Source organism: Gossypium hirsutum, chromosome D08, assembly GCF_007990345.1.
Source record: "Gossypium hirsutum isolate 1008001.06 chromosome D08, Gossypium_hirsutum_v2.1, whole genome shotgun sequence".
Taxonomy (NCBI): domain Eukaryota; kingdom Viridiplantae; phylum Streptophyta; class Magnoliopsida; order Malvales; family Malvaceae; genus Gossypium; species Gossypium hirsutum.
Window position 1 is genome coordinate 865,406 of NC_053444.1, and position 26,262 is coordinate 891,667.

Here is a 26,262-nt window from a genome sequence, read left to right on the forward strand (position 1 = left end):
TGATACTATAAAATATAAATTAACATAATTATTATTAAATATATTATAATTAACATATATAATTTAATAAAATTCTTAATAATTAATATTCTTATATGAATTTACTCAAATCATAATATATGATACTATAAAAGATAATTTAACATAATTATTATTAAATATATTTTAATTAAAATATATGATTTAATAAAATTCTTAATAATTAATATTCTTTTATGAATTTACTCAAATCATAATATATGATACTATAAAAGAAAACTGATCACAAGCCATCACATTTACAAGTCTACATATTTGTATCCTCTACCTTAATCTATACTATTTATAAAATGACTAATTGAATTGATATCACAAACTAACTCTATACCAACTCAGTTAGAAAATTATTAAAATGCGTTTACTTTAAAGGATAATTAATATTATTTTAAGAATATTTTGTTATTTCATACTTTTATATAAAATTTCAAATAAAAATCGCACACACGACTAACAAATGAAAATGAAAATGAAAATCTCTTACCCCCACTTCACCCATAATCATTTGTTGAAATCTAGTTGTAATAATGGCATACAACTTACATCAAGATAAATGAATGATCTATAAAAAAGACAAAAGGCTTTTCTTTTCAAGAACTGTTCCAAGTCTAACAATCAAGGAATGCAAAGAATATTTCCTGGCCTATTTACTGGTTTTCAATTATGTTACATGGACTCCATGATGAACATCCAATACAAGTATAATTATTTTTTTTTCTATGCCTTTGTACGAACTTATCATACCATCATGTCAATTCATGTGTCCCACATGAATAATTCATAGAAAACGAAGGGCCCGATCCGATCAACATTGTTATTGAGAACCATTTTCATGTGTATCAAATAGCAATAGACGATGAGACAGCTGCAGCAGGCAAGTTCTTGTGCAGAAAACTAATGGTGGAAGTGAGATACTTGTCCTTCGCATTCAAACACAATTTGGCAGTTTCAATCAGTTTCGAGCAGACAGATAATACATGTTAGTTTATCTGCATGAACACGTGAAAGACACATTGAAGGCATGATCATACCCAATGCTACGACTACATTCTGGCCCCCACAGAGAAAAACCATTGCAACTGTTATCGTTCTTTAATATTCTCCAATTAAGTTGGGGACTGAGTTTAAAAGCAGCAGATGGTTGCATTTATCAGCTATTTCCTAATAATGAGTCATATTCTCCTGATAAGTTTGATTGAACCAAACAGATTTATGAATCCTTACACCACATTATCTCTATTGCTCAAATGGCTAACAAAATTAAATCAAAGAGAAACAGAAAGATAAATGTATACCTTGAGTTCAATAATGTTACTAAGGGCCCCACGACATTCCATAAGAAATGCTAAATGTCGTTCATACTCTACTCCATAGTCTACCTAAACATAGAGCAATAGCTGTCAACAAGTCGCATTGATAGTCAAAAGTAATCACAACCTAGAGGAACATAACAGAGAAAAAATACCATTCGGACAAAACGAGAAATAAACCGTGCTTGCTGTTGGTTAGCATCATTTTTCATGTTTACAAGATCAGTATCACTATGTAAAGCCTGTGATATTTCAAAGAGTAACTGTATGGTTGTTGGATCATGTACATAACCATTCCTGTTCAATAACACAAGCATGAGATAAAACTCTAGCTGGATGTGCTTCAAAAACACAAAATACAAATACCCTTCAACAACAAACCAAAGGAAAAGAATGCAGCATAACCTACAAGAAACTTAACAGATATCCCCAATTGTTTATAAAGCATATGAATGCCAGCCTCAGTGACTAGGTTTATAGAATTTTCTGCCACTGCACTGCTTTGAATGTCACATCACAGAAATAATTGTGTTAATACCTACAAAATATTTGGCATGCATTCCGACAGTATAGAAACCTCAACCTGCTCCATGTACATATGACAAAAAATTATAAAGGATGCATAACCTATACCTGATGCTATCTTTAACACATAATAGAGATATTGTCATAAGAATCTTGAGGTGAATCTTTGGTTTTCACTGAGATATTATGTTACGAGTAAATAGTAGATGAAAACAAGTCCAAGTGTCTCATGCAGCAGTGGCTGGGCAGAGATTATGACAGCATCAAGGCAAGCAAAGTAGCCATGACAACAATAAACAGAACCAAAAAAAATAAAAACAAAAGGGCAAGGCCTTGGCTGCATGAACTAGGACCATAAGACAAACAAAAATTACCTTGTAGCCATATCAAGTATATGCATATTGACAATGCCCCGAGAGTTCCCATGCATCATATCTAAGATCTAAAGAAAATGATTCTACAAAACAACAAATTGCAGCCACCCACTCATTAGTGATGTGATAACTTAGTTCTGTAATTACACCAAGCTACGCTAGTACACGAAAACATGAAACGACTAAAGTGTTACTAGGTATTCTCAGCACATCTGTAGGGCAATTTCCATGTAAAATGGTAACGAAAAGCTGAAGAAGGAAGAGAGAGAGGAACTAACCAAGATTGAAGAATATTCAATCTAGAAAATAGTTCAGAAAATTACCAAAGAAAACACATGTTCCAAGTCCTTAAAATGAGAAAGAAGCTTCACCAAGATGGATTGCAAACTTGCTAGTTCATCTTCAGCTAACACTTTATCAGATGCCAACTTTGAGATCCCTTCCAGAATAGTCTTTAGATGGCCATCCTGCATAACCAATGGATTCGGAGGATTGGATCTATTACAGCAAATGAATACCAAAAATGAAACTACTCAAAACAGGGAAAGAAGCACTCTGAGCTAGAACATAAGATACAAGTCAAGCAACAAACCACTTCTATGAATTTTTATTGTGGTTCTGCTAGAACTGAAGATTTCCATCTATCATGAAAAGTGAAATTCGAATATCTGTTTGCCTTTTAATTTTCCTTCCAGAGTCAGAACATTTTTCTGTATGTAATTTGGCAACAGAGAAGTAAAGAAACAAAGATCTGTATTTTCTGAGAATTACAGAATTGAAATTTTAATAACTTGGCAACTTTTTGGCACAAAACTCTTCTAACTTTCTTCATTAGTGCAACTAAGAAAGGAGAGTCCCAATAGGGACAAAGCAAAGAGCACCTCCACACTTACCATCTGATTTGAAGAACAATATCAAGAAAAGAAACAGAGGGAGCAAATCGGCAGAAAAGAAAAGAAAATAAACAGAGGGAGCAAATCGGCAGAGGCTAGAAGGAACAGAAGAGAAACAAATGGGAAGACGATGGGAGGGTAAAACGGGGAGGGTAAACTGAAGCGGCGCCTAATCTGGGCAAAAGGGACGGATTACAAATCGGTGGATTTCACCGATTAGATCAGTAATGTATTACAATGGTATTAGCAATACCATGAACCAAACATAAGAATGAGGGGGGATTAGGTGGGGCCACCGATTAGGGGTGTATTAGCTATGCCAATACACCCAACCAAACATGGTCTTAGTATTTGCATTCGATAATTTTTTCTTAATTTGATCTCTAAACTTTATTTTGGTTCATATTAATTTTGAATCGGGATTGTCAAACAATTTAGTCATCCCTTTAAGAAATGATGATGTGTCACTCTAATATATATATATAACCTAAAGTATATTTAAAAATTTATTAAAAATGCACGAATGAATATAAATAAATAGACATCTGAGTTCATCCACTTGTCTAAATTCATTTAAATGTAATCTTTTAAATCATTTTTATAATTTCAAAAAAGAATCCAAAATAAATTCTCAATTTCTTGATTTTTTTTTTTTTTGGAATTTTGATGGGATGAACCTTAACATGCAATTATCCAAGTTCATTCAAACATGCATTTAAGATAAAAAAAATTATTAAAAAATCACATCTAGCTAGAATGAATCTGGACAAGTGGATATCTAGATTCAAACAAATTTGGATAGCCATTTATTTAGATTCATTATGGATATGCATTTTTAGTAAAACATTGTATAATTTTTAGTTTTTTTTACTAATTTTCTTAAAAAAAATCAAGGGATGATGTGGTCACTTATGTTTGAAATGTTACGTTTTAATCACTTATGTTATCATTTTGTTACGAAGCGGTCACTCTACCATTAAACTCCATTACCTCCACAACGGAAGTTCTATGTGGCAATCTAAATAGATTTTAAATGCCAACTTGAATATCCAGTTGCTGGGATGAAAATAAGTTTTGAATTAAATAAATTTAATTTGGACTGCCACGTAGGACCACCGTTAGGGAGGTCACGGAGCTTAACGGTAGAATGACTACTTCGTAACAAAACAATAACATAAATGACTAAAACGTAACATTTTAAACATAAGTGGATTATTTTTATAGTTTGCCGTTGAAAATATAACTCCCGTTGCAGAGTGCTGAATATAAATTAATGTGTGTAATAACCTCGCATGGCCAGTTGCATGGCCAGTTGCAGCGATGACTACGGATATGGCCATTTATAATTGATGATAAGATAATTATGAACACAGCCCACGGCAATGATCATAATCTTAGCGACATTTCAATTAACATGATAGAACGTGCTATGAAAATAGTTAATAATTTTTTTTGTACCCAGAGTATTTCTTTTCTATTTTTAAGAAAAACACATTATATCGGATTCATGTATCAAATTAAATATTAAAATTAAACTCAAGTACTAAGTAATATATAAGGTGAAAGTATTAGGCAGATCCCTCTAATGATCATATCAAATTAGTCCTTTTATTATTAAGGGTAAATTATTTAGTTGGTCACTCAATTTTTAGAATGTTTTCATTTTTATCACTCATCCGTTAAATCTTTATCGGCGGTTAACTGTACATGCTATATCATCAAAATAAAAACACTTTATTTTATGTTTCCAAATGAAAATAAACTCAAATAACTCATCCTTAATAATTGTCTATGAAAACCATATTGTAACTATCTGATTATTTTGTCAGTCACGCCAGTTTTTAACAGTATAAATGAAGAAAATTTTAACAGAAATGACTAATTTACTCTTTCATCTAATGTACAATAATTAATTTGTCCATCTTTTTAGTAAACGAAACAAAATATAACTTAACTCAATCCACAATTCCAACATATAAATCTCCAATCCCATCATACAATACGTACATATCATATGTAGAATTTTGTCCATGACATTCAATATATACATTTTACTATTTATAAAAACTAATCATTTTGAAATTCATAATTATTACTCTTCATGACAATCATCACCAAAATTCTCAACCTAAATTCTCTTGTTAACGTACCTCATGACAAAATTAACGTGCAGTACCTTGGTCCCCCACTCCTCTTTTGCTAGCTGTCTGCACACCCTTTTCTCCACCAGTGAAAGTTCAATCCAGTTCATTTTGCTAATCTACAGAGAGAGTGTACATACATACATCACTTAAGTGCAGGTGCTGACATTAGAACAAGAACAGCAGTGACGAATGGCAAATAAGCTTTTGGCCTTTTGCACGTAATGACTATTGTCTCGGCCAAAATGGTTAGTATAGCAGTGAACGAAGAACAGCTTATATTCAAAGTATATCTCTTGTTGTATATATATATATATGGTTAAAATGTGCTATTAGTTCATGTTCTTGACACCATTTTTTTGTAAAAGGGTGTCGACTTAGATTTTGAAAACGAAAACGGGAGTCGCCACCAATCTTTTTTGATAAGGTGTGATTGGACCACCTTGAAAAGTGATTGTTTTTAATAAACAATTTGATTTTATTAAAACAACGATTTTGGTCTACGAAATTCAGAAAAAACGGGTTCGGGAGTCGGTTACGTACGAGGAAGGATTAGCACCCTCGTAACACCCAAAAATGGTACCTAGTTGATTAATTAATGTCTTAGTGTTGAAGATTGAAAACTTTGAAGAGATTTAAAATACGATCCTTTATTGAAATGTTGAAAATTTTCGAGAAAAGGGCATATTTCACGTTAATCGAAAAAGAGAATTATATCCAGTAAGTTAGGACACAATGTCTTGAATTCCCGATGTGAGAATGAATGCCAAAAATTTACTTATTTAAAAGATATTTAGCCATCTCAGATTAAAAAAGGGGATCATGCCCAGTAAGTTAGGACACAATCTTTTCTTAATTCCCGAGATCGTTTAAAACTTGAGTTTGAAAAGATTCGTGTATTTAGATTTATTGTGAAAATTGAAACCCAGTAAGTTAGGGTACGACCTTCTTGAATCTAAATACGAGATTTTGCTTATTCAAAAGTCGTAATTTATGCATTGAAATAAATTAATCTAACACAAAATAGTATAAATGAATCACGGTATCAATATGTGTAACAAAATAAAAATGAATACGGTGATGTACACATAAATAATACGAGCAATAACAACAACCAAAAAAAGGATAAATAAAAAGGACAAATCAATTATACAAAATAACAGGTATATAAGCAAATAAAAGTAACTTTCTCTTAAAATAATAACAAAAACGTAAATAAAGAACATGAATAAAAATGTAAAAAGATATATATATATACACATATACATAAATTATAAGATATAATAGAAAGCATATATAATTATGTATATATGTATATTTATGAAAATTTTTTAAAGGAAAAAAAATAGGTATATAGATAGAAATAGATACATGTGTATAAATTTTAAAATAAACATTAAAAATACATACAAGTATGTATACATATATGTATGTATATAAAAATATAAAAATATGAAAATAAAATAATAAAATATATATATAAAAGTAGGTGTATATGTATATATTTACAAAAGTTAAAATATGTACATATATATGTATATATGTATATTTTTTTGAAATCATAAAATATGTAAAAGAAACATATGTATGTATATATATATAATGAAATTTGGAATTAAAAGGTATACATAATAATAATAATAATAATAATAATAATAATAATAATAATAAGAGTACAAAAATGACAGAAGGACAAGTTTGAAACCCAGACAGAAATTTAAGAGCAAATTCGAAATAAACACAAATATGCGAACCCCATTGAACACGCACATAACAGAGATGGGTCAAAAAGGAAATTAATCCCTGCCCTCCAAAACGCAGTGTTCCAATAAGGATCAAAGTGAAACATGCGAGAAACTATGCGGCCTAATTGGAAAAACGCAGGGGGACCATATTGCACAACGGAGAAAACATGGGGGACCTTACGCTCAAATATCCCCCCAAATGAAAACACGCGGATCCTTCCCCTGGGTCGGGTCACCGCACGGGTCAGATGGCACAAAACGGCGCCGTTTTAGGTATCTGGGGTAACATCAAAACGGTATCGTTTTGGTACCCTATAAAAGCCCCCAAAATTCCAAAAAAAAAAAATTCATTTTAACCCTTTATAAAAAAAAAAGAAGAATCCCTCAACAGAATTCTCTCCCCAGCCCCTCAGTCCGGCTCTGGTCCGGCCACAACTCCGGTCACCGGCCACCGTGTCGGTCACTGGCCGTCGGCGACGGCACCGCCTTGTGCAATGGCTGGAAAAGGGTAAAATTTCCAGTTCGATCTTTTTCGAGCCCTTAAACCCAAATCTAACCCCAGAATCTCCAAAATATTGACAAAAAAGCCCCAAATCTCAAGAAACCTTTCGGTTTTCGGCCACCTATCATCAGAGGTGGCTCCCTCAGCCGTCTTTGGCGGCGTAGACTCGAATACAACTTTTTTTTTATCCCCATTTCCTTGTTTGTTTTATTTCTGTGTGCAAATAAAAATAAAAATAACAGTAGATTAAAGCAAAAATAATAACTGTGAATATCAACCTTTTGAACTGATCTTTGTTCTCTTAATATTGGATTCTCCGTGTGTAAAAATTACATGGCTTTTTCGTGGCTTTTATAGCCACGATTACATTGCTATATCACTGTTCTTTTTCTTTTTGCTTTCGTTCTGCTATTATTTCTATTGTTGTTCCTGTGTTTGTCGCCCTTTTGGCTTTGTTTGCAGGTCTGTGGCAAAGTCAATTTGCCGTTTTGGTGCAAATGGAGGCTACCTTGGGCGACGAGTGCGCTACGGAGGCACATGGGCAGCAACGGTGCATTAGGGCACTAGGGTTTCTGCCTTACCGAAATCAATTAAGGTTTTGGGCCTGTCGGGCCTTGGGTCTTTGGGTTTCGATTTGGGCCATGTGGTTTGGGCTGGCATTGTAATGGACTTTATTTTTATTGGTTTTGGGTTTTTAGACCCAGGTCAAAATTGACCTGTTACACATGTATTTGTATAGAATCTAGATTTGATCTCTGTAAAAGTTAAAAATTCATCATCTTATTTTTTTTTTCAATTTAAAAATCCTAGCATAATCATTATAGTTATTGGAAATTTTTGTCAAAATTTATCAATTTAACAAGTTCATTTTCTATCTATCATATGTCATGTCATATGAAGACAGCCTAATCAAAATTTCAAGTTGACAAATTTTCACAAAAAATATTTACAATTTTAATGTTTAGAATGAGATTTTTTAAATGAAAAAGCTAGAGACTTAATTTTTAACTTTTTAAGCAAAGGGACTAAATCTTAATTTTCTTTTTCAAATTACAAAAGACTAATGACATATTTTAACCTATTTATATAAGGGTAAACTATACCAATAGTCACCTAACTATTACTATTTTTTTTTGGTCACTCAACTATTCAACTTTTTCTTTCCAATTATTTGATTTTTTTTTCTTTTTTAGTCACAAGCCATTAAATTATTAATGAAAAGATAACTTGGCAGATTTTAAAATTGGCATAATAGTAACTTTAATTCTCAACATGTATACGTTGTGTCAATTTAATCTTGATTCCGAAAAATGAACCCTCAATATTTACACATTGTGTAATTTGATCTATCTTTCTCTCTCTTTTTGCAGTTTTACTTTTATTTGTGATATTGAGGGTTAATTTTAAAAGAATTAGAAAAGATGAAGATTATTAACTCAAATTTTCGAGTATTTCCATTTATGTTATGTTTTTTTTATCAAATTTAGTTGATAGTGTAACAACCTGATTTTCGGTAGTGCCGAAAAATGCGGTTTTAGAACCTCATTTTCGTAAATCAGGTCTGTAAGTATTAGATTGAAATATTTACAAAGTTGGTATAATAGAATTTTAAAGTTTAGTTCTTCAATTTGTCCTATTAATTGCTTAATTAAGGTACAAGGGGTTAAATTGTAAAAGTTTTTATCACTATAGATTTTTAAATAGTTAAAGGTTCCAAATGGTAAATAAATTATTTTGTAGCATTCACTAGTGGAAATTGACGTCATCCAATAATTTTGGTTAATTAAGGTTAAGGTTAATTAATTTAATTAATTAATTAAGGTTAATTAAGGTTTTATCTAACTATATAAGTTAACATAAGATAAAAAATGTTATTTTTCATTCATCTTTTACCTATTGCCATGAGAAGAAGAAAGAAAACCCTTTTTGAAGCTCAAACTTTCAATCCCTAATTGGTGAGTTTAATTATGTCATTTTCTTGTAATTTTTTTTTGTTTTAAGGTCATGAGAGCTTGATCTAGCTAGCCCATGTACCAATTTGTAAATATGTTAAAGTTTTTTAAAGTTGTCATTTTTTATTTCTTGAAGAAATTGGTATTAAATTGATAGATTTTTAAGCGTAGGTGTGAAAAAGGATTAGATTGTACAGTTTAATTGTTAGTTTTGTTCATAAGGACTAAAGTGAATAAAATGTAAATTTGATGTGAAATTTCTGTATTAATATATAGTATAGGGTCCCTAAAGGATGTATTTAAGACCAATTTTAAAATTGAGGCTCAAAATTGAAAGATATAGTTATTTTATTTTAGGCACTAAATTGAATAAAATGTAAAACTTTAGGAGTATTGAAAAATAAAATTTCATAGGTTCATTCATGTCATGGGATAGTGTATAAATGTTTGGTATTGATAAACTGAATGGAATAATTGTATAGATCGGGAATTGGGTCAAACTGAAGATGATCGGGAAAAAGCAAAAATTGTAGATTAGTCCCTGAAGTTTCAACTTGTTTGTTGTTTTTTCCAGGTAAGTTCAAATTGGATGTTATGTTGAATTGTGTTTATTTCATTTGTATGTTTGGATTAAAGTGAAATTCGTGAAATTGACATATTTGTCTTTAATCAGATTGAATTGTAAATCATGAAAATATTGGCTATTACAAAATGGTACGAAATACTAATATGAATATTGAATATTTATAAGACTCGTATGAAATGTAACACCCCTAACCCATATCCGTCACCAGAACAGGGTTACGAAGCATTATCGAAGTTTACAGATCAATTATAATTATTTCATACCATTTACTATTCATATCTGAAATCAAACATATTTAATCATAATGTCCCTTATATGGGCCCCCGAGACCCAATTTATGCATTAGAAACAAGTCGGGACTAAATCGGGAACTCAAGAAATTTTTCGCGAAATTTCAAAAAAAAAATTTCTTGGGTGCAGGGGACACACGCCCATGTGGCTAGGCCATATGGCTCACACAGCCAAGTGACACGCCCGTGTCGTAGGCCGTGTGGGCATTCGATGTGAGGCACACGACTGTGTCCCAACCCATGCCCATACCCGTGTAACTCACTGACTTGGGTCACATAGTCAACCACACACCCGTGTGCTAGGTCGTGTGAACAATTTAATTTTCAAAAATTAGGTGCAGGGGACACAAGCCAAACCACATGCCTGTGCCCGTGCGCATGGCCATGTGTCACACACGGCTAAGACACACGTCCGTGTCTCTACCCGTGTGGACCAAAAATAGGCCATTTTCAGGCCACTTTTCTCATCCAATTTGCCTTTCACCTACAACATCATCCAAGCACATTCACAAGCCAATTCATAACCTTCGAATCAATGCCAATATGAAGTTTTATGCATGACATATTATCTCATATGTTCAAGTGTTTAAACTTGCCAAAGACACATTTATGCTCCTAGGCATGCTTTATCAATTATGCTAATTCAAAACCATTCATCAATAGGTTTGTATACTTCCCATCATATCACAATTTTATCATACATCAAACTTAATAAGGCTTATATAATTACATCAAAAATATGTCTTACACTAGCCATTCCAATGGCTAGTTACAACCAAAATATTTCATCATTATGCCTTACTTAGCTTATACATGCCATTATACCAAAAGTTAGCTTGTTTTATATACCGAGAAGTCCAAGGGATAGTGTGATATGTTTTCGACCAAGTTCCAACCTTCACAAGCTTCCGAGTACTATAAAACAAAGAAAAGAAAACAATAAGCATTTAATGCTTAGTAAGTTCGTATAGTAAGTTCGTATAACTGGAATTAACTTACCATTTATTTTCATTAAAGTAAACATATAATTGGCATCCAAGCAATTTGGCTTAAAGCCTAAAACACACATTTTCACTAATCATGTTAGTTAAGTAATTCACACAAACACCAAGAACATGAATGAGCTCATCATGTAATAACTTTCATATACATATGCTTTCCATGTCATATTTCCACATAACATATACATTTCCATGACAAATCATCTCAAATACAATTTAACCATGTCATAACTTTGCCCGTTGAATTTTTCTGAAATACCGATGAATACATATGTAGTACACTCGAAGTGTACAAAACTGTAATCCGTCAATTCATATTCAGGGGTACTCATTAGAGTACATAATTAGGAAGCACTCTCTCGAGCCATATAACAGGAAGCTCATGTGAGCCATGTAACAGGAAGCTTATCTGGGCTATAACAGGAAACTCATAAGAGTTTGAAATAGAAATCTCATGTGAGTTTAACAGGTAACTCTAAAGAGCTATTATCAGAAAGCTCTGGATAGCCATATATCAAGAAGCTCAAGCGGGCAATATCAGGAAGCTCATTAAGAGCCTTATATCGGGACGCTCATAAAGAGCTGTGATATGTCTGCAATATATGCAAGATCAATACTGATCATATAACAGGACGCTCACAAAGAGTTGCGGTATGTCCGAAACACATGCAAGATCAGTACCAATCGAGATGCTCGCAGGAACCATATAACAGGAAGCTCGAGAGGGCTTATAACAGGACGCTCTTCCGAGCTATGGTGTGTCTACAACATATGTAGGACCACAACCAATACGGGAAATCTTGGATCCATCGAATTTCATTTATTCAAACGAGGCTCATTATTTATCGGGCATAATCGGACATGTGATCAATTTCATTCAATTCAAGCATATAAATATATGCAATTTAGTTACACGAACTTACCTCAACACTTGCTCGTATATAGAAATCTACTAATCCGACACTTTTTCTTTTCCTCGATCTGACTCCTTATTTGATCTTTCTGGATCTATATAAATGAATTTAACATCAATTTAACACATTTCATATCCAATTCAATCCAATTTAAATCTTAGGAAAAAGTATCATTTTTGCTCCTATACTTTTGATTAATTCCAATTTCATCCTTAGGCTCGAAAAATGAAATTCATGCAATTTAAACCTTATTCCAAGCCTAGCTAAATTTTTCATATAACAATAACAGTCCATGTATTTCACAAAAATTAGAAATTTTCCATGAATTTTACATCTTTTCAATTTAATCCCTAAATCACAATTTCATGAAAATTTCCTTTACAAAAGTTGTTTATCCATCAACAACCTTTCATTTTTACCATAAATGTCAAAATTTCAGCATACTCATCCATGGAAAAATTTTAATACTTTGATAACTTTGCAAATTAATCCCCAAATATAGGTTATTACGATCTTGAAAATATAAAAATTACTGAAAACGAGACATGATTACTTACCCAAATAAGCTTGCTTGAATTTCTCTCTCTTAGTTAGGGTTTCCATGGAAAAATTTGGGGAAGATGATGAAATAAGATGATATTTTTATCTTTTAATTAATTATCATCTTTTATTTTTCCCTTTACCAATTTAGTCCTTTTCTTTTCTTAAATTTCCATGGATGATTCATCATAAATATCTACTAACTTCTCTTAATGGTCTATTTGCCTTATAAGGACCTCAAACTTTGATTCCATAGCTATTTAATCCCTCTAGCTACTAGAATTCAACTTTTTCACTTTATGCAATTTGGTCCTTACTAACAATTAAATATGAAATCGGTAAAATTTGCTTATCGAAATTTTTATATGTCTTTCCTATCATAATGCAGACCATGCAATAATATTAAAATAAATTTTCTTTCTGACTCAGATTTGTGGTCCCGAAACTATTATTCCGATTTCACTAAAAACGGGCTGTTACATGAAACATGTAAATTTATACAAGGTTTGTAACGATACAAATACAAAAACGATACTCGTGTGAACTTAGTAAAAGAATAGGATACATATGGCATGCCATTAGGGTTATATATAACCGATTAGGGATTTACAATATGATATGAGATCTAGCATTTGTTGTAGATTCTCGAGTTTATGTATCGTTGGTTTAGCCTGAACTAGTAACCTCGATACAGTGTTAGCTTGTATGAGCAACCTTGATATTTGTCAGCTTGTGTGAGTAAAACATTCTCGTGTATCCAAATTTGTTTTACTAGAGTTCCCTCAGGCGAAATTTTAATCTAATGAAAGTAGAAAATTGAAATGATTTGGAAATGAACTACATATGTATTCAAAATTGAGATATGTTGTATGATTTCTTGCTTAATGTTCTTGATATGCAATTTGACTAACCTATTTGGTTGTATATGATGATATGTATCACATCGGGTTATGTAAAAGCCCGATTTTGGGTCTAGTCGGAACAGTGGTTTTGGGACCACAAATCCGACGAGGAAAAAAATGTAATGGCCTGAATTTTCAGAGGTGTCGGAACGGTGATTCGAGATCACTAAATTCGACGAATGGGTAGAAAATATTATTAATTTAGTGAGTATAAGTTAAATGTGAAGTTAGGAAAATTTTTGAAATAGTGAATAGTACACTAGAAATAAATATTAAAATAATTAGAATCGAAAATGAGGTATCGATACCTCAGGGATTTTAAACCTAGCCATAAACATTTTTATAAATATTTATGTAGTGTTAAAAAGTTAGTATTAAATTTTCGTTAAGAAATTTTAAAGTTTCAATAATTAATTGAACAAAAAGGACTAAATTGTAACAAATGCAAAATTATGGGAAATGATTAAATAGCTTAAATGATAAAAGGAAGAGGGCTTAAAAGGCAAATAGACCCAAGGTCTATTTGGGCTGGACGGCAAAGGCATGAAATCAGAAACAAAGTAAGGAGAATTAAGGGCAAAATTGGAATCTTGCAAAATTTACTTAATAAAATTAGGACCAATGTGGAATTATCTAGATTTCTCTTTATTTTTCTGCATTCTCATCAGAAAAAAACACCATATAAGGGTTTCCTTAAGCTGGTTCTTCCCATTTTTACTGCAGGTAAGTTCAATTCTTGATAATTTCTTGAAAATTTTATGTTTTTGTGACTTTTACAACTAGACCCACTTGTTGAATTCATTAGTTTTTGATTCTGTGAAAGAAGTTGAAAGTTTCTATGAATATGTGCTGGAAGTATATGATGATTTAGCATGGAATTAGAGCTTTAAATTGTTCATATGCTGATTTATTGAAAGAATTGAATAGAAAGTGAATGTTTGGGACCTAATAGTAAAACAAGTTAGGGTTTTATGAGGAAATTCTGAATTTCAATAGTTGTGTAACAACTTATACTAGGTAAAGTATTAATTGAGAAAATTAGATTAATTGAGGGGTTAATTGAGAAAGGACCGAATTGTATAAACTGTGAAATTTGGGGCAAAATGGAAACCAACATTTTGCACTAAAGCAGTTTTGGACAGCAGCAGTAGTCTAACTTTTAAAAATCACCAAAAGTTGTGGGAATTTAATTAGAGGATGAATAAAATATGAAATTAAATCTTGTTGAGTCTAGTTTCTCATAGAAGAAACAGTGTAAGTAATGGAATAGTAAATTTTTAGATATTTGAAGTTTAGTTAGACCGAGTCAGAATGAGTTCGGAATCCCCTGTTTTGACTTTGGAAAATTGTTAAAAATTGTAAAAAAATAATTATGAGTTATATTTTATATGCTTAGAATCCTTAATGAGTCTATCTTCAAAAAAAATAAATGGAAACATCATCAGAATTCTGTATAATGAGATAATTAATTTTTAGTGAAGAGAGGTTAGAACTGTCAGACAGCGAAACAGGGGAAACTTTAAAGAATAAAATGTACTATTTTGCTAAAGTGAAAATTCTGAAATTTTTATGGTAAGAAGATATATGAATCTAGTTTCGGGAAAAATTTACGGATCTTAATTTGGAGTTCTGTAGCTCTAGGAAAAAATAATTTGGTGACTCTAACTCAGACGGACAGCTTGAATTTTACATGCAAGAAAATAGTGAAAGTACGAATAATGTTGTTTAAATGTGTTATACACATTAAGGATGAGGAATGGAGAGGAGGTGGAGGAAAATTGAGAAATATATGAATTATTTGTGTATAATTGGTCATATGTTTGATTATAATTGATAAACGATGAAATATGAATGATGCTTATATTTGTGTATTATTGGTCATGGTTTAAGCTCATGTGTAAAAATGAAGTTTCATAGTATGTGTGTATGGTATATTCGGTATATGATTTGGCATGAAATAATGTCATGAATGGTTTATCATGTGGTTAATTCCAAAAAGAGTTATGTTTATATACACTAGCTTGCAACTATGGTTGAATGAAATGTTTATATCTTGTGTGATGTGCATAGGAACAAGTGTGGAAAGATAATGAAATAGTAAGTTCATATGGCTGAAATTTAATGATTAAATGTTAATTTCATGAATTATATAATGAAATATATATTTATTGTTGAGATGAGAATAAAATAAAAATGTGAAAATTGAATAAATGATCAAATTGAGCGGATCGCCGGATTTGAGTACTTCTGATCAAGTGACAAAGTGATAAGTGGTAGCTTTAGCTACACTTATCTGATCAAGTGACAAAGTGATAAGTGGTAGTTTTAGCTACACTTATCTGATCAAGTGACAAAGTGATAAGTGGTAGCTTAGCTACACTTATCTGATCAAGTGACAAAGTGATAAGTGGTAGCTTTAGCTACACTTATCTGATCAAGTGAAAAAGTGATAAGTGGTAGTCTAGCTACACTTATCTAATCAAGTGACAAAGTGATAAGTGGTAGCTTTAGCTACACTTATCTGATCAAGTGACAAAGTGATAAGTGGTAGCCTAGCTACACTTATCTAATCAGGGACAAGTGATAAGTGATCATACGTAAGACCATAGTTATACTATGGCCAAGAGGAAGTGAAGTACTCAATTTTCCGTAACCGTTCCCTAATTTGATTAAGGATGGTAAATGACAAATGGGCCCAAAAGAATTAAAGCAAGTGGATAAGTGGTTGTGTATTTATAACAGGATGATGTTTTTATTTAAGCTAAAGTGATATTTTCATTGCAAAATTGAGAATTTCATAAATATGTTTTTGAATGGTATAATTGATAAACATTGAGATAAATGGTAAATACGTATTAGTGTTGAACTTAAATGTCATTGAATTGTACGTGAATTAAATGGAAATTGCTAGTGATATGATTTAAATTGTGAGCATGAGAAATTGCAAATTGAATGAAATGGAAATGAAGCATTGAATTGCATGAGTATGTATCGGGTCTCGTAGGCCCTAATTATTATGATTATAATATTGTGAGGATATATTGTGAAAAGTTATAGAAGCATGTTAATTATTTTGAAAGTTTTAATTTAGATGAAATTTTATAACTTGGTTTAATACGTTTACAAGCGTATATGTTTTGGTAATGCCTCGTACCCTATTCCGATGTTGGATACGGGTAATGGGCGTTATAGGTTAGAAGAAATTGGGTTAGTGGACCAAGAGTTGTTACGCCGCGACTTCTAGTTAAAAGTTTGTAAACTTATTTCAAGATTGAGTTTCTAGCTAAATGGTTAAAAGGAAGTAAGAAGTGAGTGTAGTTGCCTTAAAGACCTGAGTTTGATTCTATTCCATTGTAAAATACTGAAAAATTGATTAATTTGAATAATTGAAAGATTTATCTCAATTATCTAGAAGATATTATTAGCTTTTTAAACTGATATTGTTGTTTTCTTTCTTTTCATTTCCTTTATTTTTTCTGTCCTTTCTTTTCTCTCCCTTGCCGTTGTATGTGAGGTATTGGGTTCAAGTCTCACCTTTGCCAAATTTTGTTTTTTTATCCAAGCCTTACCATTGTTGAGTGGGCTTATATAAAATTGTCTGTTAATCCATATTAGAATGAGCCTGCTGGTTTGAGTGGTAAGGGAGTTAGTGTGTGTTGGAGGTCTTGAGTTCAAATCCCTGCGTGAGTAAGTGTGTTTATTTTTGCTCGATTAACTGATAGAGTTTCGGTAGAGCTAAAATTCTGAAATGGTTGAGATTGAGGTGTTAGCGGGAAGTTGGGAATATCAAATTGGTTTTAATTTTATTTATTCTTTTTTTCCCAAAATTTCCTCTATTGACGTTTTTTTCTGTTGCTTCTCATTATCTACGTTTTTTTTCTTTATTTTTCCTCTCCATCTTTCAAACTTTTTTCCAATTAAAATGTGGTTTTTTTTACTGCTCGACATTGTCGTGCAATTGTTGCTTATTTCTGTCCAATTTTTTATTGAGATTTAATTTGGTAAGTTTGGGTAGGGTAGTTTTGCTTTCGTTTGGTAATCCTTTATTGATGGGTGTCATTAATGTCGTTTAGAGGAAAATCAAAGGGCTTGGAATCGTCCGTCAGTGACTTAATTACGTGGGAATTACTGTTGCTCGATCGAAGGTAAAGGTTTGGTTGTTTAATGGATGAACAGACCAACTTGGGTTCGGTTTTAATTTGGTTTTAAGCGTCTAATTCAGTGTTTTATTAGTCAATCTTAGGTGTTGTGTGGTTCGGGAGTGTTTCTACATCGAAATCGTACTAGATGTGTACCCAAAACACAGAAAATCAAACTTTAGCCAAAGCTGAAAAACTTTACTATCGATACCACACGGGCGTGTGCCTGGCAGTGTGGTTGGCCGTGTGTGAGACACGACCGTGTGTTTGACGAGGGCATAGCTGTGCGTAAGACACAACAGTGTGATGGTATGGGTGTAGCCGTATGGACCACATGGGCTAGGCCAAGTTGGGCTTGTGGGCCCAAAATGCCATGCCACATGGGCGTGTGGGTTTTAGGCCAGGCCGTGTGGGCCACACGGGTGAGGCCAATCTGAGCGTGTGGCCCCATACAAGTATGTAGGCCTATAATTCTAAAATTTTGCCTAGGGTCGCAGGGGTCGTTTCGATCGACTGTGGGCCTACCGTAGGGTCGGTAGGGCTAACCAAACCCTACAATTTTGTGATCTGATAGTCTGATATTCTACTCTGAATATGACACTGCTATGCATGTCTCATTAGTCTGATATATATAGTCGATATCTATATATGATCATGTAAGCATATAATTCTGATTATATATATCTGATTGGGATGGGATTTGTATATGTGGAGGAAGTGTTCTAAAAGGCGATCATCGCATTTATTCTGTCAACTTGGTTGTATATTATCTAATATGTATCATAATGGCACAATGTGGTGTATAGGGTTGGGTGGGTGTTTTTAACCCCACATGGTGTAATAAGATGGTCGGAGTTAGTATGTAGAGAATGGGGGTAGGATTCTGTATATTTGTTCTGCATATTTGTTTTTGTTATCTGAATTTATAAAGGACTTAAGTCCGAATCTGAATATAAATCTGAATCTGGCTGTGTATGCGAATTCTGTATGTATAGCATGTCTATTTCTGATGGGTTACACATGGAGTTTTCGTAAACTCACTTCTATTTTTTCTGTTCTGTTCAGGTAATCCACAGACTTAGACGGATCGGTGCAGAAGAGTCTTGCTGTGACCACTAGTCTACGAACTGATTTAAAATAAAGGTTTTATTTATTTAAAGATTATTTATGAGAGTTTTGTATTAATTGGACTCTCCGGACTGTTTTTTAATTTTTTGGATTTAGATTTTTTGTTTAATACTTTATCTACGACGGTTATCTAGAAACATGGTTTTTACTAAAACAAAGGTTTTCCAAACTTACGAATGGGATTTTAAGAAAATAACGCTTATAGTAATTTTCGTTGTAAATTACGTTTTGGCAAATAAGCCAATTAATTAACGTTTTCGACAATGGATAAAAACGAATATGAGTTATTAAGCTGAAATGATTTAACTTAATGACTCCGTTTTCATAACCCATTCTTTGTGACATCTCCGAATTCGACCATAACATCTAAGCCGAGTTTGAGGTGTTACATTTGTGGTATTAGAGCTAGGCTGTAAAACTCGGGCTATGAATTTTGAGTTCCAAAATTGTGTTTCAAAAGAATTGGTTTTCAAACAATTTGGATACTTTGAGAAAGTATGTGGTACACCAAGTCTTGGACGCCGATCCTATAAGTATTTCTAAATTTAGATAGAATACTCTGAAAATACTGTAGCTAGAACCCTCTGAAACTGTACTGAGTTAGTTAGAGACTAAAACCTCTGAAAAAATTTATGAACTTCTAAAAATTTATGCATAAAATATCTGCTAATAAATATTGGAACTGATACATAAAATTTTATAATGTAGATAAAATTTGAAATTTACGATTAGCTCTCATGGAACTCGCGGACATGGTATTCGTGGCCGTAGTAGAGGCTGTAAGGGGCTCAAACTGAGTCTTCCTCTTTAGGCAGTATGTCAAACTTAGATACGAGTGAGACACCGGTTTCGTCTGCTACTAGAACTGGGTCTCAAAGCTATTCGGCTAGGGACGACGCACTGTCTCAAACCATGTTGAGGATATTGGAGAGGGTCGTTGGACCCCATTCTGGATCTGGGGGCCGTGGGTTGGTACTTGAATGACTTTGGACCAATGGTGCGGATCTGTTTAGGGCTGTCACTGGAGTCGCCCCTACTGTGCCCGAGTATTGGTTGGAGGCCACCAATAGGATCATGAATTATATAGACTATACTCCCGATCAGAAACTTAAGGGTGTAGTCTCTTTGCTTTGCGACGAGACGTATCAGTGGTGGTTATCAGTTGAGTAGGGTACTCAGTCGGATCGTCTAAATTGGGACTTCTTCAAGACTACTTTTTTAGGGGAAATATATTGGTACGAGCTACGTTGATGCTCGTAGGCATGATTTCATGAGTCTCACACAATGTGATAGATCAGTGGCCGAGTATGAGGCCGAGTTTCTAAGGTTGAGCCGCTACGCTCGAGGCATGGTGACATCTAAGTATGAGAAGTGTGTTCGCTTTGAGGACAGTTTGAGAGATAGTTTAAGGATTCTGATTGCTCCGCAAATGGAGCGTGAGTTTTCTGTTCTTGTGGATAAGGTGAAGATCACCGAGAAAGTTAAGCGCATGGAGCGCCAGAATAGGAGTCGTGAGAGAGGCAAGAGTAAAAGGGAGTCGGAGCCCTCTAATTCTGTTTAGAGACCACTAAGAAAAAGGTCAGACCTGATGGGCCAGTTAGAGTGGGGGTTTATGTTGCTCCTACTTGGATTCAGCCATGTGGAGATTGTTGTAGGCGTCATCTGAACGAGTGTTGGAGGAGGATAGGGGCTTGTTTAAGGTGTAGATCTTTAGAACGCCGTATTAAGGAGTGTGCACAGTGGGTAAATTAGATGCAAGCTTTAGGACCGGGTTCTATACAGCCTCAGAGAGTAATTCAGCAATCACCTAGGGGCCGTAAACCGACTATAGGTGGTAATGTCATGGGCCGTGGACAGAGAGCACCAGGCAAAGGTGCTAGTCAGACTGAAGTGAGGCAGCCTGCGTTGGTTCATGCTGCTCGACATTGAAAGGATAGACATAGGTTCTTTATTTTCGATGTACCTTATACTACTCTGATAAACATAGGTTCTACACACTCCTATATAGCTAGTTCTGTTTTTGAAAACTTGAGGATTTCGGTGAGAGCACTTCTACTGAGATTACTGTATTAATTTCGTTGGGACAGTCTGTGCGGGTTATTATTGGCAGTTTGTCGAGAGGTTCTCTTTGATTGCAGCTCCTTTGACTAAGCTTCTGAGCAAGGGTGTTACTTTTGTTTAGATTGATGCGCAACAATCAAGCTTCAAGAAGCTCAAGTTTGTTTTGACTCAAGTTCTTGTTCTGATACAGCCTAATTCTGGTAAAGAATTTGTAGTGTACAGTGATGCATCGCACGTCGGGTTAGGATGTGTACTGATGCAAGATAGTAAGGTTATGGCTTATGCGTCCCGTCAGCTTAAGACACACAAAGGGAATTATTCGACGCATGATCTCGAGTTGGCTGTTATGGTTTTTACGTTAAAGATTTGGAGGCACTATCTGTATGGTAAGAGATGTATCATCTACACTGATCACAAGAGCCTCAAGTACCTCCTTACTCAGAAGGAGTTGAATCTTAGACAACGCCGATGGATTAAGCTGGTCAAAGATTATGACTGCACGATAGAGTATCATCCTGATAAGGCTAATGTGGTGGTTGATGCTATTAGTCGTAAAGTGATGACTGATTTAAGAGCAATGTTCGCTCGTCTTAGTCTTTTGATGATGGAGGTCTGTTAGCCGAGTTGCAGGTTAGGCCAACTTGGATTAATCAGATTCGGGATCAGTAGTTAGGGGATGAGTCTCTGGGTTTGCGGTTCCGTCAGGTTGAAAGTAGCTGTACTTTAGATTTTGGGCTAAATAGTATGGGGTTCTGTGTTTTCAAGGACAGGTTTATGTACCGAACGAGTAATTAACTTTTTGGCAAATAAACCAATTAATTAACGTTTTCGACAATGGATATAAACGAATATGAGTTATTAAGCTGAAATGAGTTAACTTAACAACTCTGTTTTCATAACCCATTCTTTGTGACATCTCCAGATTCGACCATAACGTCTAGACCGAGTTTGAGGTGTTACACATTCAATTTCATCTAGGAAACGGAAAGCATAAGTGCGGATTTAGACAAGATCTAGTATTATTTCTTTCCCGATAATTTTTTTACTTTGATTGAATGTCTCTAAGGATATGAATGTTTTTTAATTGTTGATTTATATGTTATTTTGGTCTTAGGAACTGATCTAAACTCCTCGTATCAATAGTGACCACGAAATCAATTCGCATCTTCAATTAGTGGCAAAAAAGAGTAAATATACTTTCCGAAAACAAATCTGAATTATCACATTGGTTGGTCAAACCCTTTTGGGGATGCCTAAGGCTGGTTTTAACTAAGTTTTATGATGTTTAGGTGTAGATTCAATCTAGGTTTGTCTAGATCTAAGTTTTGGAGTTTTGAATTTACGGACTTGTGCTGCAGACTTGCAGATTAAGGTGTGGGATTTAACAAATAAAACCTGTTTGACTAATTATTTAATGTTAATCAATTATATTTAATATATGAATAATATATGTTCCAAAACGTGATTAAGTGACGATTGGGAAGTACTAAAATGCTTACTGATTCTGAATATAAGGTAAGTGCTCTTATTTGAATTCTGTGATGTTTAATTTGTTGTATGATAATGAATTATGTTATGTTTTGACACTCATGTTTTGTGATATTATGGCATGATTTTGTTTCTGTTAGTCTGATCTCTTAATACGAGATAAATTTTTGAAATCGCTATATTTGATTGCATGTTATGCATGCACATTGTTCTGATTTTGTTTCTGTATGTCATATCACATAACATGGGGTTGGGACAATATTAAAAAGAGAAAGATTCTGGAAACTCAATTATCTACACTTTCTGGTGGTATATCCACATATTGTGCCAGTATATCTGCGACTCTGGTGGTTTGTCCACGTATTTGTCTGTTTTGGCAACTTGTTTGGACTATCTGGTGGCTTGTGCACAATTTTGGTGTGATATTGGATGGATGATTTCTAGGTAACACTTTTGTGGTGTGTAGCAGAATTGGGTAAGAACGTTTTCTAAAAATTATGCATTGATTTCTAAAAATTTTGCAATGACATTATCATGCATATCAAGATTCTATGAATTTAGACTTCTTATACATTTTCTACTATATTTGGAAATGTGTGTTTTAAATTACAAATTGTTATAAGTCAAGCCAGATCATTTCAGAACTCACACTATCCTCAGCTCGGTAGTCATTTGGTTATTTTTTAGTCAAAGGTTGTGGTATCTATAAAGGTGGTATGGAGTATATATATTGATATACATTTGGTGGTAATTGGTACCGATGCAAATGGTGACAAATGACCCGATAATGATGGTCATCTTGATCACGATGGTGCAAATTTTAATGACTCCAGTTTGGATAAGGTCTTGAATGATATTGACGATGAATGCGCAAACAAGGGTGAGAATATACTCGCCCCTTCTATCGGGAGCCCAAGTCATGGCATTGTCGTACACAATGACCCTAGGTGTAACACCCCTTACCCGTATCCGTCGCTAGAATAGGGTGCGAGGCATTACCAGAACACATACACTTGTAAACGTATTTAACCGTATTATAAAATTTTATCTAAATTAAAACTTTCAAATTTTTAACATGCTTTTATAATTTTGCACAATATATCCTCTAAATATTATATTCATAATAAAAAGGGCCTACGAAACCCGATTTATATTCATGCAATTCACAAGTCTTAACAATTCAATGCTTCATTTCCATTTCATTCAAATCATAATTTCTCATGTTCACAATTCAAATTAATTTCTCAATCCAATATACATTTCAATATCACAATAATTCTTTTAATTCAAATCATATCACTAGCAATAGAAATTTTCATTTACTTCTCATACAATTCAATATCATTAAGTTCAATACTAATACGTATTTACCATTTAACTCAACGTTTATCGATTATGATAGAATATATGACCGATTTATACACAAGTCATTCTTATATTTTCTAATTTTCCTCCTTCTCCTCTCCATTCCACATCCTTAATGTATATAACACGCTTAAATAACATTAACTATATTTTTACTATTTACTTATAAGTAAATTCAAATCTGTCAATCCGAGTCAGAGTCACTAAATTATTTATATCTTGAGTTAAAAAACTAAAAATTAAGATCCGTTAATTTTATCTGAAACTAGACTCACATATCTTCTTACCATAAAATTTTCAGAATTTTTGGCGTAGCCAATAAGTACAGTTTATTCTTTAAAGTCTCCCTTGTTTCACTGTTAGACAATTTCGACCCTTCTTCACTAAAAATTAATTATCTCCTTGTACGGGATTCAGATGATGTTTACGTTTATTTCTATTGAAAATAGACTCATTCAAGGTTTTAAATATATAAATTTAAGCCCCTAATTATTTTTCTTCAATTTTTTATGATTTTCAAAATTCAAAACAGGGGAACCCGAAATCATTCTGACCTTGTCTCACAAAATTTATTATATCTCATAATTTACAATTCCATTACTTACATCATTTCTTCTATGAGAAACTAGACTCAATAAGCTTTAATTTAATATTTTATTCATTCTCTAATTCGATTCCCACAATTTTTGGTGATTTTTCAAAGTTAAACTATTGCTGTTGTCCAAAACTGTTTTAGTGCAAAATGTTGATTTCTATTTTGCCCCAAATTTTACAGTTCATACAATTCAGTCCTTGCTTAATTAACCCCTCAATTAAGCTAATCTTTCTCAATTAGTACTTTACCTAGACATTATAAGTTATTCATAATTATTGAAATTCAGAATTTCCTCATAAAACCCTAACTTGTTTTACTATTAGGTCCCAAACATTCACTTTCTATTCAATTCTTTCAATAAAATCAGCATATAAACAATTTAAAGCTCTAATTACATGCTAAATCATCATATACTTGCAGCACATATTCATAGCAACTTTCAACTTCTTTCATAGAATCAAAAACTAATGAATTCAACAAGTGGGCCTAGTTGTAAAAGTCACAAAAACACAAAAATTTTAAAAAAAATAATCAAGAATTGAACTTACTTGCAGTAAAAATATGAAAAACCAGCTTAAGGAAACCCTTCTATGGTGTTTTTGCTGTTGAGAATGCAGAAAAATAAAGAGAAATCTAGATTATTCCACTTGGATCCTAACTTCATTAAGTAATTTTGCAATATTCCAATTTTGCCCTTAATTCTCCTTCCTTTCTTGCTGATTTCATGCCTTTGCCGTCCAGCCCAAATAGACATTGGGTCTATTTGTCTTTTAAGCCCTCTTCCTTTTATCATTTAAGCTATTTAATCATTTCTCATAATTTTGCATTTGTTACAATTTAGTTCTTTTTATTCAATTAATTATCGAAACTTTAAAATTTCTTAACGAAACTTTAATACTAACTTTTTAACACTCCATAAATATTTATAAAAATATTTATGGCTCGGTTTAAAATCTCTGAGGTCTCGATACCTCGTTTTTTTCTAATTATTTTAATATTTATTTCTAGTGCACTATTCACTATTTCAAAAATTTTCTTAACTTCACATTTAACTTATACTCACTAAATTAATAATATTTTCTACTCATTTGTCGGATTTAGTGATCTCGAATCACCGTTCCGACACCCCTAAAAATTTAGGCCATTTCATTTTTCCTCGTCCAATTTCTGGTCCCGAAACCACTATTCCGACTTGACCCAAAATCGGGCTGTTACACTAGGGCCCACATGTTGAGCATAGATCCTGCTGTGGCGCATGCATCCAAGTTCCCTGAGTACCCAGATATATAATAGCTTCTCACTGGTTGGCGGCGATTCCAAATTGGAAGAGTTGTTCGTAGGCCAACAATTTTGAACAATGAGGACTGTGTATTTTCCATCAAGCAGTATAGCATGAAGGAGTCGGTGGACTACAAAGTCATTAAACCTATACCGACATTATATGTTTGGAAGTGTTAGAGGTCTACAAAAGGGTGCAACTAGCGATTACAAGTTGCATTTATCCAAATGTCACAGTTGCGAGAAATTCAAACATTTGAAGGGCTTCATACATGTGGTGCCTGACACATTGACAGCACTAATTAAAAAAATATCTTTTAAAAATTTATCAGTGTCGCTTGACACACCAACGACAAACATTAAAAAAATTTCCCTTGCCATCGCTGCCGCCTAACACATCGGCGACACCAATAAAAGAAATTAATTTTTCCTTTCTTTTCACTGACAGAATTTTTAAAAAAAAAAAAATTGGACAGGTGCCACTTGACAGACTGGTG

General features: G+C 33.2%; 1 protein-coding gene across 14 annotated transcripts; it reads right to left on the reverse strand.

The window, feature by feature from the left end:
• Positions 1 to 526: 526 nt before the first annotated feature.
• LOC107915758 (uncharacterized) lies at positions 527 to 3,420 on the reverse strand. Of its 14 annotated transcripts, none has more exons than XR_005917342.1 (6): positions 2,838 to 3,410; positions 2,569 to 2,712; positions 2,246 to 2,328; positions 1,502 to 1,643; positions 1,332 to 1,411; positions 527 to 1,025 (listed from the first exon to the last, which is right to left on the reverse strand). XR_005917342.1 is itself a non-coding variant. In XM_041099344.1 (6 exons), exons 3-6 carry the CDS (start codon positions 2,302 to 2,304, stop codon positions 1,129 to 1,131), a joined length of 354 nt encoding a protein of 117 aa, XP_040955278.1. In that variant the 5' UTR covers positions 2,305 to 2,328; positions 2,569 to 2,712; positions 2,838 to 3,402; the 3' UTR covers positions 527 to 1,128. The 14 variants fall into 14 exon arrangements, 9 of the variants coding, with proteins under 9 accessions (XP_040955278.1, XP_040955276.1, XP_040955281.1 ...); XR_005917341.1 differs by adding an exon at positions 1,068 to 1,218 and having other exon boundaries at positions 527 to 956; positions 1,332 to 1,415; positions 2,246 to 2,712; positions 2,838 to 3,397; XM_041099344.1 differs by having other exon boundaries at positions 527 to 1,197; positions 1,332 to 1,415; positions 2,838 to 3,402.
• Between the last annotated feature and the right edge of the window lie 22,842 nt (positions 3,421 to 26,262).

Bases quoted from the DNA above. Each gene is read 5' to 3' on its own strand.
- LOC107915758 (XM_041099342.1), bottom strand. From the start codon at position 2,304: ATGATGCATGGGAACTCTCGGGGCATTGTCAATATGCATATACTTGAT. The intron at 1,644-2,245 runs GTAATTTTTGTT...GTTATTGAACAG, and splicing joins ATACTTGATATGGCTACAAG to GAATGGTTATGTACATGATC. The intron at 957-1,331 runs GTATACATTTAT...TTGAATGCGAAG, and splicing joins GTAACATTATTGAACTCAAG to GACAAGTATCTCACTTCCAC.